The 17387-nt window shown below is 39.1% G+C and overlaps 3 protein-coding genes and 1 long non-coding RNA gene across 8 annotated transcripts in view; 1 reads left to right on the top strand and 3 right to left on the bottom strand.

Moving 5' to 3' along the window:
* Positions 1 to 161: 161 nt before the first annotated feature.
* Positions 162 to 2142, bottom strand: LOC113034986 (glycine N-acyltransferase-like). 2 transcript variants are annotated; one of them, XM_026190199.1, is made up of 5 exons: positions 1878 to 2142; positions 1682 to 1792; positions 1489 to 1594; positions 942 to 1068; positions 162 to 865 (listed from the first exon to the last, which is right to left on the bottom strand). In XM_026190199.1, exons 1-5 carry the CDS (start codon positions 1953 to 1955, stop codon positions 454 to 456), a joined length of 834 nt encoding a protein of 277 aa, XP_026045984.1. In that variant the 5' UTR covers positions 1956 to 2142; the 3' UTR covers positions 162 to 453. The 2 variants fall into 2 exon arrangements, with proteins under 2 accessions (XP_026045984.1, XP_026045983.1); XM_026190198.1 differs by having other exon boundaries at positions 1489 to 1597; positions 1878 to 2141.
* Positions 2143 to 6041: 3899 nt separating this feature from the next.
* The window catches only part of LOC113034984 (glycine N-acyltransferase-like protein 3), a 23803-nt gene continuing 12457 nt past the window's right edge, over positions 6042 to 17387 (bottom strand). The window contains exons 2-6 of one of the 2 annotated variants that reach the window (XM_026190194.1): positions 7468 to 7542; positions 7286 to 7393; positions 7070 to 7190; positions 6612 to 6744; positions 6042 to 6512 (exon numbers count right to left, since the gene is read on the bottom strand). In XM_026190194.1, coding sequence (XP_026045979.1) covers positions 6107 to 6512; positions 6612 to 6744; positions 7070 to 7190; positions 7286 to 7393; positions 7468 to 7542 — 843 coding nt within the window. In that variant the 3' untranslated portion in view covers positions 6042 to 6106. Of the gene's footprint in view, positions 6513 to 6611; positions 6745 to 7069; positions 7191 to 7285; positions 7394 to 7467; positions 7907 to 17387 lie in introns of those variants that run through there. The other variant, XM_026190193.1, reaches the window with a different exon arrangement.
* LOC113034987 (glycine N-acyltransferase-like) lies at positions 9445 to 11441 on the bottom strand. Of its 2 annotated transcripts, none has more exons than XM_026190201.1 (5): positions 11164 to 11441; positions 10969 to 11079; positions 10775 to 10880; positions 10228 to 10354; positions 9445 to 10147 (listed from the first exon to the last, which is right to left on the bottom strand). In XM_026190201.1, exons 1-5 carry the CDS (start codon positions 11239 to 11241, stop codon positions 9736 to 9738), a joined length of 834 nt encoding a protein of 277 aa, XP_026045986.1. In that variant the 5' UTR covers positions 11242 to 11441; the 3' UTR covers positions 9445 to 9735. The 2 variants fall into 2 exon arrangements, with proteins under 2 accessions (XP_026045986.1, XP_026045985.1); XM_026190200.1 differs by having other exon boundaries at positions 10775 to 10883; positions 11164 to 11440.
* Positions 14451 to 17134, top strand: LOC113034990 (uncharacterized). Of its 2 annotated transcripts, XR_003274271.1 has the most exons (4): positions 14451 to 15192; positions 15679 to 15804; positions 16286 to 16407; positions 16550 to 17134. It is a non-coding gene; the product is annotated as an uncharacterized LOC113034990 (long non-coding RNA). The 2 variants fall into 2 exon arrangements; XR_003274272.1 differs by lacking the exons at positions 16286 to 16407; positions 16550 to 17134 and adding an exon at positions 16056 to 16085.

Raw genomic sequence — 17387 nt, 5'->3', positions numbered from 1 at the left:
CTTCTCCAAGAAATCACATACTCACTCAGATCCAGATGTGGATCCTACTGGATCCAAACACTCAGAACATGCATGTAATTATCATCTTTATCTGTGGTACGCAGTCTGGGACTGCTACGTTTGTATTATTTTTGTCAATCAACGCCTACTTCACTTACTCGTTGATTTTTACAGTCCAGGTTTAATGCAATTTTTCCAGGAGATTTACTGTACACTTAGAGCCCATACAGTCAAAATAGATGACAGACCAGAAGTGAAAGTGATCACACCTTTTATAAACGAGAGAAATGTTCCTGGGCAATAAGAGGGCCAAATAAAGAGCTATTAACCCAAAATTCTGGCTATCGTCTTTATTCCAACTATTTTCTAAAAGACTGAGTTCACCTTGTGACTTTAACTTATGAACAGAAAAAGCTGTAGCATTTTTTTTTTTTTTTACTTTTATTCTGTGCTTCATGGAAATATTTGAAATTCATTGACTACAAACCAGGCTTCCCTGTAAGAGGGATCTTCAGTGAAGCCCAGGTTTGTAAAGAGCCTGTAGGACACAGCGTTCTCCTCTTCTATGAAGCTGTAAACTGGGTAGCCCAGTGCATGATTCCTCTTGGCCAAGCTGCTGACCAGGATTTTGGCATAGCCTTTCCCTCTGTGCTCTGGCAGCGTGTAAAGCATTCCTATAGCGCCTGATGCATAGGTCAGAATCCAGGATACAGGCTTTCCTTCAGCATCCAGCACGCAGCAGGAGGGGAAGTTTGCAATCATGTTGCGGATCAGCCCAACGGCCACATCGACCTTTCCAAACTTCCACGTTTGGCTCACCAAGCCAATGTGCGATTCATCAAGAGAGCTTACTGAGATCCCTGAACTGACATGGAACAGAGCAAAGCTTGTATTATTATCAGGACGTAAAAGTTATGATTAAATATTTGTGTAAATAATACCTGTCAACAGGAGGAAGCCTGCTCACATCTTCCAATGTCATCAAGTAACATTTTGCCACTCTTTTACAGGGTACACCCTTTGCTGATGCCACTGCTTTGAATATCTCAGTGTGGGAAACACTGGTTCCTTTAACACAAGTAATCAAAACCTTAAATGTGTGAACCTGTTTTTGTCTTTAAAAATGATTTATTAAAGATTAACTTGCTCCCAACATGGGAAGTGCAAAGTTTAACCATAGATGTGTCCCAACTTTTTTTGTTTTGCAGTGCCATATCTTTCTATCACTAAATGACATACCATAACACTTTGAACACAATGAAAGACAATACCATTTTGAAAGATATAATTCCACTTTGAAGGTAGAAGTACATAAACACCAGGCATTAGGATGAATTTTCATTGGCTGGTCTAATTATATCATTGAAAATCACTTGCAGTAATAGACTTCAGTGGCCATATGCAGGGCTGCAGTGTGGGAGCCAGCGAATAAACAGTTTGAACTGATTCAGTAACAATGCAAACAATAAGAGAGCTTGTTGCCATTACCAACACAAAAGTACTTGCTCCAGTCAAAAACAGATGACTTGCTGAGGATTTCTTCTAGAACAGCAGCATCAGTTGCAAAAAGCAGTGCATCTTTGAAGAGGTCACTCTTCTGGAAGAAAAATAGACACGTGATCTGTATTGGCATTTAAACAATGTATTGTGTGCACGCAAGCCCCCCCTGCACAGACAGTACCTGTTCACCGTGTGGTTTGCACATAATGACGCGGAACTGTGGCCACCTGTCCACTAAAACCCGTACAGGGTCGGATCTGACTCTGTTTCTGATCACCAGGAAACCGTAAACCTTAAATTAATTCAGTAGTTGGTTATTTGCAGTACATTCAGTTCCTTGTAGAAATAAAAAATATAACAGATTTAACCGAGCATACCTGCTGCGACATGGGTAAATATTTCTTCAGCTCGTTTTCCGCTGTTTTTAACTGATCTTCGGACAACTCAAAAGCCATTTTTCTCCACTCAGGAAAAAACGAAGCGTACAGTTCGGTAAGTGATCGGAAGTCGGGGGTCTACACGACGACGGAAACGTTAGCTGGGATTGTTTCTAAAGGCTGAGGTTGTGATTCGCACTTTCGAGGCTTAAAGTTGAAGAGGAGGCACAAAAACACCGCCCCCACGAATAGCTCACATAGTAAATGATGTTGATTAACTTTCAGATTTGTGAAGTTTAGAGATTTGGTGCCACCATGTAAGTCCCCATGACAGAAACTGTCCATCATTTGTTTTTTCAATTTGACAATAATTACAGATTTTAAAAACTTTTTTAAAGCAAATGTAGCCTAAAATGCCATGTCCATAGCTATCTAGTTTTTTCTTGAGTTACCAATATAAGTTATGTATTAAAATTAATATATGGATAAATAAAATAAATAAATATAATATTCTATACAATTTTTAAATGTTTAAAAGTATTTTAAATCTGTCGTGTTGCTGAATTGCCTGAGCCCCCCCTCCTAATTCCTTTCGATTTGTTCCCCTCGTTGGTCATCTAGTCATACAACTTACAGCGAGTTTTTTTGTTTTTTGGAGATAAAAATCATCTACCAGAACAAACTTGTGTGTCGTTGTTTCATCAAAACAAAAATTTCATGTTTTACAATATTTCACAAATGCATTAAAGGAAACATGTCCACACTGTTACCCATATTTACCGTATAAAAACAGTATAAACTGATATTTTTTTTTGTAATTTTGATCATTTGGTTGATAAACATGTTAAAACATTTTTTTTTTTGGTCTTCATGTGCTCGAAAAAAGAAAACATCCAGTGAGCAGCAGCTCTCTTGTTGATGCCCAAGGTTAAAGGGGAATGTCCAGAATGCTTTAATTTGATTGGAAGACAAAATGATTCAAATAACTCATTACAGTCACAGTATGCAACATGCAACACATCAAACCTTGAAGTAGATGGGCAAAAAGACCCCACCGGCTGCCACATGTGACAGCTCAGAACAGGAACTAGGCCTGTCCTCTGAGCAGTCTGGAGGTCACAGTGGAAACACCCACAGTGTACTTTTTGACTATGCTGAGGAGTTGAGCTTGTCTGTAGATTAACTATACAAGGATTAATTTTTAAACATGTTCAATGGATCACAGAAATATTGCAACACTGTCATTTAACTGTTAATAATTACACGTCAAATGGAACTCCGTGAAATTTAGACAGCACGGCCTCACGAAACTGGAGGAACATCTGGGCTTCAAACACCGTGTCTTTCATGTTGTTGGCTGATGTTTGCTACACACAGCTGAACAAAAAACACATAAAATTCAGTGTTGTTGAAAGGTTTTATGAAAACAGGGATTTTAAAACCTTTTTTCTTTTCTTTACAGCTTTCTACAGGTTGTGCCAGCTCTCCAGTTTGACCAGTTTAGGAAGCTAAAGTTTTAGCTTCTTCCTCATTACACACTCTTTCCTCCCTTTACACCTCATTGCAAACAGACATTGAGGTGTGTGTTAGGTGGTGTGTGCTGTATGTGCGATAGTAACTCACTGTTCTCTGAGTGTGTTTTGGCTTCCTTCCATCAAAGGCTGATCATATTTTCAGCAGTGATGTGAGATTGGATCTAATTTCTCTGCTGAATTCTAAAATATTTGAACAATATTGTAAGCAAAAATAAAATTAAACATTTAAGCCTGACCTCTATCAGTTATTCAGAATTTACCAGACATGTTATGTCAGTTTGGCTTAGATGGATTTAATTGATCTCTGATTATGTCACACACCCCAGCAGGTCACCACAGAAGCTCGACACGCAGGTTTCATATTAGTACATTACAAAAACAAAAGACAAACAACACTTTATTTTTATAGAAATAAATACAGTGTAGGCTATAGCCGTCATTAGGTCATTAGTGTAAAAAGATGCATACAAATGGAGGCTCGTCTCTCTAATCCTGAGGAGGTGAGGAGATCAGACTTCTACCCAGGGGTCTCGAACACCAGTCCTTGAGGGCCGGTGTCCTGAAACTTTTCCATGTGTCCCTGTTGCAACACACCTGAATAAAATTTGTAGATCATTAGCAAGAGTATAGAACTTGACTGAATGCTGAAGTGGCAACCCCTTATCCTACTCAAGTAAATTTAAATAAATGTAAGTGTTTGGAAAAATGTACTTCTAAAATTACTTTTATTGCACTGTGTTCATTCACTCACAAGCTGCTGTAGCATGCATTCAAGTTCTATAGATTCTCGCTAATGACCTACTAATTGTACTCAGGTGTGTTGCAGCAGGGACGAATGGAAATGTTTCAGGACAGTGGCCTTCTAGGACTGGAGTTTGAGACCCCTGCTCCTGCTGGTCTCCTCTCTGCACAATCACACAGATTGTCCTGCCCAATATAACCTGCAGCTGTCGCTGTTGAGGCATTTTGAACAGAAGTTCAATAACGGTGATGCTTTCCAAAAAATAGAGGCTTTTTTAAAATAAATGAGACAGATGAGAATGGCCAGACTTCTTCAAGCTGATAGGAAGGTAACTCAATAACTACTGATTACTTCCAAGCGTCCTGCACCCCGAACCTTGAAGCAGATGGGCTTGTGCAGCAGAAGACCACACCAGGTGTCACTCCTGTCAGCTGGGAACATTTCTGCTTTCTTCTGGAGACCAAAGGAAAATCCTGGTATAAAATGTAATACTGCTCACGCAATACAATAAGTGGAAGAATGTCTGAAACACTTTCTGAGCAATGTGAAACTTATATTTTGAATTATTAAAACAGAAAATGGGACGTTAAACAATGGGTGTGCTGACAATTTTACAGCAATTCAAGTAAGAAAGAGAACATATTTCTGTGAGGTATGAATAAATTACAGCAAGATATGAAAAAATAGCTTTTGGAGACACATTTACTATTAATCTCAGTGGTGTTTAAAATAAAGGGATCGGCTCATATGAAGGAACAGGCAACCACAACAATGGACGACTTCTTGCACAGCAGAGGGATAGGGGAAGTTGCTGACACATCTCCGGGAGTGTATGTGTGAGAAAAGGGACACAAAAGACACATTGAAGGCAACAGTGGCATGACATTCGTGACTGCAGGCTGAATAAGCTGAAATCTATTGTGGTTCTTGTTCATACTGAGACATTGCAGCCTTTTAGTGGGGAATCAATTAGCTGTATCAGACTGTTTTGTTAATCCGTACAATAGTGGTCTACAATCAGTTTTTAAAATCGTTTATCTCTTTTATTTAATCTTTTGGCTCCTGTGGTGTTTGATTGTAAGCACTCAGTACCAGGGGAAAACATATTATTGGGTTACCTTATTGACATTGCTTTGGCCTACACAGCTGAATCCTGCCCTCTTTAACAGCCAAATAAAATAGTTTCTTCTCATTAGTCTTCCAATAACATAATTAACCTCACTCACCTGTCCTCGCCGAGAGATCACATAACTACCTCATATTACTTATTTATTCTTCCCCTCAGCTGTGGACTCTCCACTCTCTACAGACACCCCAGTCTCTCTGATATAAGTGAGAATGGTGTGAGAATATGAGAAAAATAAATTAATTTTATTTTGTAGCACAACCCACTATAGTCCTTGTGCCAGTCTCATGTCTGGATAAATGAGTAGGACTGTGTCAGGGACCCAGGAAAAGTTTTGGCCAAGTCTTTATGCAGCTCAGAATAATTCCATACCAGATTGGTCAAAGCTGGGATGGAGGCAAATCATCCGCTTTGGTGATCCCTTAAATGGAGCAGCCAAAAGAAGAATAGGAAGATACTGGCTCAGAGTGTGAATCATTGGAGCTCAGTTTAATTTAGATATAACTTTTAAATTCTGTCCTATAATTTTATCTTTTTTTTTCTTTTTATGTTATGGCTGTTGGGAGTTGGCCCAACTTAGAAGTGATGGAGTTGATCCATATCCAGGAATTCTCAGAGGGATTTTTTTGACATTGTGAAAGGGAACATCTCTGGGCATTTCATACTATATTTCCATAGATCATATTCTGATCTAGATCCTATCAATTTTATAGGGATAATAAATAATAAATGTTAACAATTATGTTTTTATTTGTGTTTCATTCATTTTATTATATTTTTACACATTTATGAACCTGATAAAAATGAGTACAGTTGTTTCATGAAGCTAATCCAAAAAATTGAACTCCAACCATGCAGCCCTGTAAGAAGGATCCTCAATGAAGCCCATGTTTTTAAAGAGCTTGTAGGACAGCACATTGTCCTCTTCTATGTAGCAGAACACCGGGTAACCCTCAGCATGGAGTTTCTTGGCCAAAGTGCTGATCACGATTTTGGCATAGCCTTTCCCTCTGTGCTCTGGCAGCGTATACAACATTCCCAGAGCACAGTAATCACATACGAGTATCCAGGACACGGGCTGACCCTGGCTGTCTGTGATGCAGCATGATGGGAAGTTACTGATTAGGTTTTCAATCTTCCTGTAACCCTTCTCGTCTCCTCCGAACTTCCAGGTTTTATTCACCAAGTCAACGTGGGAAAGATTAAGAGACGAAATCCTCGACTCAAGCTCACTTAAAAAAAAAGAAAAGAAAAGAAAAGTTGTTGAGAAGCAATATAATTTACATTGCTCTGAAGCATATTTCATGTGACATATGCTTTTCAGATTATACCTGTTAATCGCTGGCATGTGCAGATAGTTGGTGTCTTGCAAATACAGAAGGTGTACTAAAATATCAGTTTTGTATTTTACTCTTCTGTCACAAGACACTTGTTTGAGGACTGGTGCATGGGAAACATCAAGTCCTGTTGGACAAAAATAATTTACATTGAATACTTTGTTTGTTGTTCCTTCCTTGCAAGAGGTTAAACAGTAATTTGTAAAAACAGCAAAACAACATAAAAAGGTGTAACTATCATTAGGAAAATCACCATATGACCATTAAATAATGCTGATCCAGTGCTATCAATGAAGCTGTTGTAACTTACACTTCTTTAGTAATAATGGATCACACTGTACAAAGTGTGTTGTGTCTATAAAACTGTGTAAATAGTAACAGCTGTCAAATGTAGTGACGTAAAAGCCACCATATTTATTTCGTGCTTATTTTCTGCAGTGATCTGAGCTCACCTCCTATCATGAAATAAGTGCTCCAATCAACTGCATTCTCGTCTGTCAGCATTTTCCTCAAACTCTGTTCATCCGTGCTGTAGTATGTCACTTTTTTCATGAAAATCGAGGCACGCTTGTTCTGTGAAATTAACAAAAGCTGTCACCATCATGCGACATGGAAAGATTTCAGTCTTGAAAAGCTATCCACAGTTTTCCGACGGGATTTAAACACACCTCGGGGTCCGGTCTGCAGATGATAACTTTAAAATCAGGCCACGCATCGACCACAACTTCCAGTGTAGTCGGTTTGTTCCTGTTGATTCCGTACAGGAAACCGTACACCTGAAAGCACGAAACACCTTTAAGCGCTGCTGAGGCTGTAAAGCACAAAGACACGCGGTTTATGTCGCAGATACCTTATAACTCTTCGGTAAGTGTTTGAGCAGAACTCCTTCAGCGACCTGCAGCTCGTCTCTGTTCAGGACCTTCATGTTTGGATAGTTGCACAGTTTTCTGACACTTTAACCTTTTCAGGTTAAACTGCGATGGCAATGATGACAATCAATGAAATGTAAATAGTTATTTACAGCACATGAAACTCCCTGTGGACTCTGCTGTGACCGAGATAAATATCTCTTCTGCTCGTTTTCAGCTGTTTTAAATATGATCTTTCGACAGTTCCAAAGACATTTGCGCGTCTTTGTAAATCAAAGACAGAGTGTGTGAAACTCTGGAAATCGCGGAAGTGATGTGAAGGGGACGTAAACGCTAACTGGACTTTTCCTCCAGGCTGAGGTTGCAGAGATTCGCACTTTCTAGACGTAAAATTGAAGAGAACGTACGATAATCATTGTCACCACCTCCACCAACGCTCTACGTCACTGTTGCTCATTATTTTTATATTTGTTAAGTTTTAAATACAGACACAGTTTGTTTGGTTTTTCCTGGAGACCACGGGTAAATCCAGGTGTAGCCTCTAATACTTCACCAAAACACTGAGACCCTAAACCCTCTCTCAGGAATCTGAACCCTTTATTTTAATGATAAAAAAAGAAAGTGGACTTTAAAAAGTGCTGTACCTAAACCTAGATTAACCAGGTGAAAATAAATGAGAACACGCAAGTACAGCGTGTGCGTGTTTGTGTTTGTGCGTGAAGCAGTAATAAATGACATCAAGATTTCAATTAAATGTCTTTCACTTTGGAGAACCATGGATAGTATTAATTGCACTGGTGTTTAGAATTAATGCGCATCATACGTGGGAAAGACATCCAACAACAGACCACTTCTTTATTGCACAGCAGAAGAAAAGGAGAAGTTGTGAAGGACACACTTTTGCTAATCATTGTTATACAAGCCAGCAAACATCAAGAGCGACTTTCATTGTTCTTTTTGTTAAATCTTCTGGCTCCTGTGTTGTTTGATTGTAAGCCTCATTGCCTGGGGAATCATTTTATTGGGTCACCTTACTGAATTTGGTGACCCTGCTTTGGCTTATAAAGCTGCCAAATAAAATACATTTCTTCCACCTCATTTCTCCGCTTATAACATAATTAACCCCGCTCAGCTGTCCTCACCAGCAGATCACATAACTGTCTCATATTTACTCAGATGGGAACATTAACTGGTTCCTCAAGCCTTGGTCAACAGACAGGAGAGAACCTTCCAGTCTTGCCTACCTCATGGTTACACAGACAAGTTAGCTTTATTTGCTCCCCTCAGTTTTTAATGAAGTACTAAACTGTCCCCATTTTTAGAAGCATATTAGCTTCAGTTTGAAATGTTTGTACTTAATTATAATGTTAGTTGTTTTTTATGATTCACAGCTGATTTAGCCAGATAAATGCAAAGGGTTGTGTCAGGAACCCAGGAAGAAAGTCTTTATGCAGATCGGGATAATTCCACAACAGAGTGGCCAAAACTCGGATTGAGGTTAATGATCCGGTGTGGTGACCCCCTTAAACTGTTGTGCAGGTAATGTGATTGATTTGATTGTTTCTTAGCAAAACGTTATAAATGGTGGGGACTGATTCTACTTAGAGAAGATTATTTTTGGAGTTGATCCAGGAAGTTGTGGAAAGGTTCTTTACTATTCTGAAATAGGGGAAAATTGGACATTTCACACCATATTATGACAAATATATCAAAATGAAATTTGGAGAAGTTAGCTTGAAAATAATGCTACTTACAGGTGCCCTTTCTGACCCCAAAGCAAGCCCCAAGGAATTAGTGTCTTCTCCAAGAAATCACATACTCACTCAGATCCAGATGTGGATCCTACTGGATCCAAACACTCAGAACATGCATGTAATTATCATCTTTATCTGTGGTACGCAGTCTGGGACTGCTACGTTTGTATTATTTTTGTCAATCAACGCCTACTTCACTTACTCTTTGATTTTTACAGTCCAGGTTTAATGCAATTTTTCCAGGAGATTTACTGTACACTTAGAGCCCATACAGTCAAAATAGATGACAGACCAGAAGTGAAAGTGATCACACCTTTTATAAACGAGAGAAATGTTCCTGGGCAATAAGAGGGCCAAATAAAGAGCTATTAACCCAAAATTCTGGCTATCGTCTTTATTCCAACTATTTTCTAAAAGACTGAGTTCACCTTGTGACTTTAACTTATGAACAGAAAAAGGTGTAGCATTTTTTTTTTTTTACTTTTATTCTGTGCTTCATGGAAATATTTGAAATTCATTGACTACAAACCAGGCTTCCCTGTAAGAGGGATCTTCAGTGAAGCCCAGGTTTGTAAAGAGCCTGTAGGACACAGCGTTCTCCTCTTCTATGAAGCTGTAAACTGGGTAGCCCAGTGCATGATTCCTCTTGGCCAAGCTGCTGACCAGGATTTTGGCATAGCCTTTCCCTCTGTGCTCTGGCAGCGTGTAAAGCATTCCTATAGCGCCTGATGCATAGGTCAGAATCCAGGATACAGGCTTTCCTTCAGCATCCAGCACGCAGCAGGAGGGGAAGTTTGCAATCATGTTGCGGATCAGCCCAACGGCCACATCGACCTTTCCAAACTTCCAAGTTTGGTTCACCAAGCCAATGTGCGATTCATCAAGAGAGCTTACTGAGATCCCTGAACTGACATGGAACAGAGCAAAGCTTGTATTATTATCAGGACGTAAAAGTTATGATTAAATATTTGTATGTGTAAATAATACCTGTCAACAGGAGGAAGCCTGCTCACATCTTCCAATGTCATCAAGTAACATTTTGCCACTCTTTTACAGGGTACACCCTTTGCTGATGCCACTGCTTTGAATATCTCAGTGTGGGAAACACTGGTTCCTTTAACACAAGTAATCAAAACCTTAAATGTGTGAACCTGTTTTTGTCTTTAAAAATGATTTATTAAAGATTAACTTGCTCCCAACATGGGAAGTGCAAAGTTTAACCATAGATGTGTCCCAACTTTTTTTGTTTTGCAGTGCCATATCTTTCTATCACTAAATGACATACCATAACACTTTGAACACAATGAAAGACAATACCATTTTGAAAGATATAATTCCACTTTGAAGGTAGAAGTACATAAACACCAGGCATTAGGATGACTTTTCATTGGCTGGTCTAATTATATCATTGAAAATCACTTGCAGTAATAGACTTCAGTGACCATATGCAGGGCTGCAGTGTGGGAGCCAGCGAATAAACAGTTTGAACTGATTCAGTAACAATGCAAACAATAAGAGAGCTTGTTGCCATTACCAACACAAAAGTACTTGCTCCAGTCAATAACAGATGACTTGCTGAGGATTTCTTCTAGAACAGCAGCATCAGTTGCAAAAAGCAGTGCATCTTTGAAGAGGTCACTCTTCTGGAAGAAAAATAGACACGTGATCTGTATTGGCATTTAAACAATGTATTGTGTGCACGCAAGCCCCCCCCTGCACAGACAGTACCTGTTCACCGTGTGGTTTGCACATAATGACGCGGAACTGTGGCCACCTGTCCACTAAAACCCGTACAGGGTCGGATCTGACTCTGTTTCTGATCACCAGGAAACCGTAAACCTTAAATTAATTCAGTAGTTGGTTATTTGCAGTACATTCAGCTCCTTGTAGAAATAAAAATATAACAGATTTAACCGAGCATACCTGCTGCGACATGGGTAAATATTTCTTCAGCTCGTTTTCCGCTGTTTTTAACTGATCTTCGGACAACTCAAAAGCCATTTTTCTCCACTCAGGAAAAAATGAAGCGTACAGTTCGGTAAATCGCGGAAGTGATCGGAAGTCGGGGGTCTACACGACGACGGAAACGTTAGCTGGGATTGTTTCTAAAGGCTGAGGTTGTGATTCGCACTTTCGAGGCTTAAAGTTGAAGAGGAGGCACAAAAACACCGCCCCCACGAATAGCTCACATAGTAAATGATGTTGATTAACTTTCAGGTTTGTGAAATTTAGAGATTTGGTGCCACCATGTAAGTCCCCATGACAGAAACTGTCCATCATTTGTTTTTTCAATTTGACAATAATAATTACAGATTTTAAAAACTTTTTTAAAGCAAATGTAGCCTAAAATGCCATGTCCATAGCTATCTAGTTTTTTCTTGAGTTACCAATATAAGTTATATATTAAAATTAATATATGGATAAATAAAATAAATAAATATAATATTCTATACAATTTTTAAATGTTTAAAAGTATTTTAAATCTGTCGTGTTGCTGAATTGCCTGAGCCCCCCCCTCCTAATTCCTTTCGATTTGTTCCCCTCGTTGGTCATCTAGTCATACAACTTACAGCGAGTTTTTTTGTTTTTTGGAGATAAAAATCATCTACCAGAACAAACTTGTGTGTCGTTGTTTCATCAAAACAAAAATTTCATGTTTTACAATATTTCACAAATGCATTAAAGGAAACATGTCCACACTGTTACCCATATTTACCGTATAAAAACAGTATAAACTGATATTTTTTTTGTAATTTTGATCATTTGGTTGATAAACATGTTAAAACATTTTTTTTTTTTTTTTTTGGTCTTCATGTGCTCGAAAAAAGAAAACATCCAGTGAGCAGCAGCTATCTTGTTGATGCCCAAGGTTAAAGGGGAATGTCCAGAATGCTTTAATTTGATTGGAAGACAAAATGATTCAAATAACTCATTACAGTCACAGTATGCAACATGCAACACATCAAACCTTGAAGTAGATGGGCAAAAAGACCCCACCGGCTGCCACATGTGACAGCTCAGAACAGGAACTAGGCCTGTCCTCTGAGCAGTCTGGAGGTCACAGTGGAAACACCCACAGTGTACTTTTTGACTATGCTGAGGAGTTGAGCTTGTCTGTAGATTAACTATACAAGGATTAATTTTTAAACATGTTCAATGGATCACAGAAATATTGCAACACTGTCATTTAACTTTTGATAATTACACGTCAAATGGAACTCCGTGAAATTTAGACAGCACGGCCTCACGAAACTGGAGGAACATCTGGGCTTCAAACACCGTGTCTTTCATGTTGTTGGCTGATGTTTGCTACACACAGCTGAACTAAAAACACATAAAATTCAGTGTTGTTGAAAGGTTTTATGAAAACAGGGATTTTAAAACCTTTTTTTTTCTTTACAGCTTTCTACAGGTTGTGTCAGCTCTCCAGTTTGACCAGTTTAAGAAGCGTTTTAGCTTCTTCCTCATTACACACTCTTTCCTCCCTTTACACCTCATTGCAAACAGACATTGAGGTGTGTGTTAGGTGGTGTGTGCTGTATGTGCGATAGTAACTCACTGTTCTCTGAGTGTGTTTTGGCTTCCTTCCATCAAAGGCTGATCATATTTTCAGCAGTGATGTGAGATTGGATCTAATTTCTCTGCTGAATTCTAAAATATTTGAACAATATTGTAAGCAAAAATAAAATTAAACAGTTAAGCCTGACCTCTATCAGCAACACGTTCTCACTCCCAACTCGTCAAACGTGTGACGCATGGTCAGGCTCCCTCTGCTGCACTTATGGACGCGCAGGGTACCCCTCTCGCGTCGGGAATTGACGTGAAGGGTCCTCCGATTGAAGAGATTGCCGGGAAGTGCCTGTTGTCGGTATATTTAGACATTTTCCAAATCACATTGTAGTGACGTATACAGAACACAATAAATTATATAATGTAAACAACTACCTGAAAAACAGGTAGAACGATACTTTTGTATCGTTTATTGCATTTACGGAGGGAGTGATGTATGCTGGGTAATGGCACAGCTAGCTACTGGGTGACTTTATTCACCCGCTTCGGCTGTTATCAGTCCATACATTAGCGTTATTAGCATAAACCAGTCCCATAGATATGGGCCATCTCCTGCTAGATTGTTCAGAAGGTTGTTCTCATCCATCCAGATGGAGGATCACTAACAGGAGCGTGGGAAGACTCCAGAATCCACTCTGGCTGGAATCCGGTGGATATGCAGTGTTTACAGGTAAGACCATTTAAACGGACAGCATTTATAGAATGACTATTAAAAGTCAGCGAGTGTCAGTAATGTTAATGTGGTTATGTTAGTAATACACCGAGTGCTACTATAACAGCTTTAAGATGCATTTGTAGATATTATTACGTGTTTTACCGTCTTTATGGTGCTAGCTTAAAGTTACGGTGTAAACGTTAGCTTATATTGGAGTAAAGCTGTTACTGGTTAAACGATGTTAGCACAGAAATATTAGCTTCTGTCATGACTGATGAAGTTACCAGTTAATAAAGTTTTCAGTAAAGTGTTTAATCGCAGCCACAGATTGACAGCAAATATCTCGATTAGCTTCAGTGCATCTATAATAAATATGTGCAAGTTTCAGTGCTTCGTTTAAACTGTATGATACTTATACTGACCCAGGGTCAGTGTAAAATACAATCCTAGCTGTGTGAACAAAGCCTGGCTCCTTTAATCCTGCATGACAAACCTCAGGATGCAGGTTATTATTACTCTTTCCTGCTGGCACACCTGTCACACCTGAGAGTCAGCTAGAAACTTACAGTGACGTGGACATCATGCAAAGACTGCCAGACTCTGTAATACTGCAAATGATCAGTGACTCAGGTTAACACTAAACTTTAAACGGCACCTCTGTGTCTCTGTGTGCTGAACATCTAGGATTGAGTCAGGCTGCATCAGCTGAAGCTGTTATTTGTATATATCAGTATTTTTTATTCAGGTGTGGGGAAAATACGTAAGACTGCAGTGAAGCGATGCACCAGAGTAATCCCTGGCCAAAGGTATCGTACTTAAATCAGACTACTGATCCAGCCACATCAGCCTTTTGTGAGGTCTGTTTAAAGTAGACTAAAAGTGAACTGCAGGTTCCTGAGAGGTGGACTGTGAGCACAGAAACACATGTTCATACATACAGCTGCAGCAAACTTACATTAATTTTAAATAGATTTGTTACTCTGATGTCTGTCTCTGTGTTAGTCCTCTGACAGACTGGTGACCTGTCCAGGTGTGCTCTACCTGTGACTACTGGGACAGGCTCTAGCCTCTGTAATAGAAATGTTCTGTTATTCTCATTTTAAGTATTTAAGTGCTTATGCATATGCTTAGTTGTGACACTGTTATAGACTGTTCAGTGAAAGTTTCTAAAACTAGATGAACTTACTTCAGCGTCAGCAGTTTGAGAAAACAACTCCCTTTACAGGTGCTGATAAGGCCAAGGGCACAAAACAGCTTAACCATTGATCCGTTGAAGTGTGGTAGGATCAGTTTGTAACTTCCTCCCTCTTCCTTGGAATGCATAAAGGAGCAGGAGCACAACTTCTGTGGCAGCGCTGACATGACTGAACTGTGATGTTTGATGTGTGTTGGCGCAGTAATAAATAGCTTGATCACAGCTCTTTCTGTGTTGCAGACTTTATTTCAAAAATTCCATGTTGGATATTGTGTATCTCGTGTTCTCTGGGCTTTGTTGTCCTCAGTCTTTTTGCAGGATCAGAAAACAAAACCAGGAGGCGCGTAAATGTTTCTTTTCCATGATGTTTCTTCAAATGTTTCTTCTGGATGATGATAAGACTGTGACACAGGATGCCACCTTTGGTCTTGTGATGAAGCAAAGCTCAGGAAGAAGTGTGATTAAATGGTACCCACATGTGTGCTGCTGAGAAGGATGTACAGGGGCACCTGCAGCCAAATCCAAGCTTCAGGTTAGTTGTAGTTGCAGAACGCTATAGACTGAGACAGCTGAGGCATCAAATGTTTGATTAAACGGATGAAAAAGAGAAGTTTCTTCCCTATAATTATCACTTCTTAAAATCTGTAGCAACTTCAAGTCTGTCAGCGTGCTGAGCATGCTCAGAATGTGACAATATATTTTTGTTCAATATTTAATTTCTTTCAGTTGCAATTGTTAAATGAAAAAAAAATAAAAATATATTCTTATAATTTAGCAAACTAATTTATCAAAAGAAATATACATATATCTGTATTAGTTTTAATAAATTAATTTGACAGCTGTATTGAAAATACCATATTGTATTCATACAGAATCAGTTTGGTATCATTGTTTGTCTTTTCACTGATTGTTGAAACTAAGAGTTGCTTTGATCTGTTTAGATCTAAAGTATCCAAAGTTGAGCTCTGATGTTTCTTCACCCTTGTGTGTGTGATATGTGATTCCTACATGCTGGCAGAGCAGCAGTTTGTGCTCACAGATGGTGACGGTGTGGAGAGACGGTGGTGTTTCCTCAGAAGAACCAGCAGAGTCACTCACTGACTGATGCTCGTCTGCACTGCACAGAGGAAATCAACTGACCGAGGTTTGTCCAGTGACGTGTTATGAATGTATATTTGTTTTATGCTTACAGTTATGTTTTTCTTGACAGAGGCTCTGCAGAGGTTAGACAAAGCAGAGAAAACATGTGCTTTACATTTTACTGTGATTTATTGAGATATTTGTTGCCTGATGTTCAGCAGGAATGGAGAAATAGAATCAAAGGGAGATGTTTTTGCTGTTTTTGTAATGATGTAAGTAAATCTTCAATATTATTTATTTGCTTGGTTATATTAGGAGTGTTTCTGAGTGAGGGAGAGAGGAGTCATCATCCAGGTAAAGTGACGTGGATCAGTGGATACACTTGTCTCCCCTTTAAAGGAGACACTCTTAGAGAGAGACGATTAGAGTCATCCTTAAATGTTAGTGCTTTCAAATACACAAACATTTTTAAAGGACAAAAATGAACATCCAACTTTGACTGTAATACAAAATAAATCTTTGCATGTGTGTTTTCAAACTCTCAGATGGGCAGCATATCAGTCTTGGACTGTCTAACCTGCCGGAGCAGCACTGAATGACCACCACACATGAGCATGTTCCTGCAACATTCAGCATCTGATCCTTCATCTGTGTGCTGCTGCTTTTGGTAAGTAGAGTTACCCAACTACAGTAACTCTAAACACATGCCATCCATTTCTAACGGCCTGGTTACTTCCTGTCAGTTACTTTAGAAACCAAGTGGTCACCTGACCTAACACTGTTTCTTCTTCTTCCCCTTAATGTTCAAGTGTCACATGTCAAACAGCTGGAGAGGAAACTACACCAGTGTACTGGGATGTTTCACCAACACGTGCCAGATGCTGTTCCTTCATGGTGACATCACCAGAGACAGCCCCACCCACCTCAGGACCTCGCCATTGATCATGATGATTATAATGATGACAGCGAGCGGAACTAAGACTGTAAAAATCCACGACCAGAATTTTTCTTTCTAATTATTAATGAATACTGAGAGCCTCTTTCTGTGTTTTGTCTGTTTTGTTTTTTTTACCTCATTTGTTACTAACAAAGTTCACCAAACTCACACAGTTTACATTCTGTATGTTTCCATCTTTACCAGCCATACTCTAACTGCATTTAAGAAAATGATCCTTAGAAATCGTCCTTTTTCTCTTTTGTAATTGATGATAATTCAGTGAATATACTGCGCTGCTTCCTTCTATTGCGTCACACATTGCTTTATGTTTTTCAGTGTCCAGTTATTTTTTACTGCTGTTTGAATTCTCTGTATGTTTGACCCTGTAGACTGTTTGATGGACTGCTTGTCTTCCTGTTTGTAACCGCCGCCTGTTTTTTAATAAAGATTTGGATTTCTGACTTTAACACAGCCTCTGCGTGTCCTCCCTTTGTGTCCTCTTCCTCTGTGAATGTGTTGCATGTGTCACAGATTCCTTTTATTAACAGCTTTCCCACAGTGAGTTGCATCAGCATTCATTCACAGCACATTTCAGAAGGATTCAGATTAATACAGTGATCTTACAGTCAGAATGATCCTGACAGAGTGCCACTGTAAATGATCTTTCATCAGGTCAATTTTAAAGTTCAGTATTTCAAAGCAGGAGTTAT

This window comes from Astatotilapia calliptera, chromosome 13, assembly GCF_900246225.1.
Source record: "Astatotilapia calliptera chromosome 13, fAstCal1.2, whole genome shotgun sequence".
NCBI lineage: Eukaryota > Metazoa > Chordata > Actinopteri > Cichliformes > Cichlidae > Astatotilapia > Astatotilapia calliptera.
The sequence above is the reverse complement of the archived record's forward strand: the minus strand, read 5'-3'. Positions and strand labels throughout refer to the sequence as shown.